General features: G+C 54.0%; 1 protein-coding gene across 1 annotated transcript in view; it reads right to left on the bottom strand.

Moving 5' to 3' along the window:
- LOC119581925 (glutamate receptor ionotropic, kainate 2-like) overlaps window positions 1-326 on the bottom strand; it is a 19,524-nt gene that overhangs the window by 2,483 nt on the left and 16,715 nt on the right. Inside the window, exon 10 of the mRNA XM_037930099.1 lies at window positions 66-244. Coding sequence (XP_037786027.1) covers window positions 66-244 — 179 coding nt within the window. The remainder of the gene's footprint in view (window positions 1-65; window positions 245-326) is intronic.

The raw sequence follows: 326 nt of genomic DNA, 5'->3' as shown, positions 1-326 counted from the left end.
CATACCATAGATTTCGAACTCTGAGCAGACTCAATCACCGAATACGAGTCCGAATGACGCAATACCTGACGCCCCAGCTGTTTCCCGGCGGGTGATGATACTCTCGCGTCCCGGTGTAGAAAGGCGTGTAACCCCGGCTGTCTGTGTACTGGGAGGCGATGACGGAGCGGCTGTAGAGCTTGGTGCTGACGAAGGAGTAGCCACCCGCCATGACTTTCTTCATCTGACCCTCGAGATCGTCCACCTGCAGAAGGCGGTGACGTAATCGTAGCTGTTATATTTTAGTCGGTTCCACTTTGAGACGTCTGCGCTTCCTGGGTTTTTGT

This window comes from Penaeus monodon, chromosome 15, assembly GCF_015228065.2.
Source record: "Penaeus monodon isolate SGIC_2016 chromosome 15, NSTDA_Pmon_1, whole genome shotgun sequence".
Classification (NCBI taxonomy): Eukaryota; Metazoa; Arthropoda; class Malacostraca; order Decapoda; family Penaeidae; genus Penaeus; species Penaeus monodon.
Note: the sequence above shows the minus strand (reverse complement) of the source record. Positions and strands in the feature narration are given on the sequence as shown.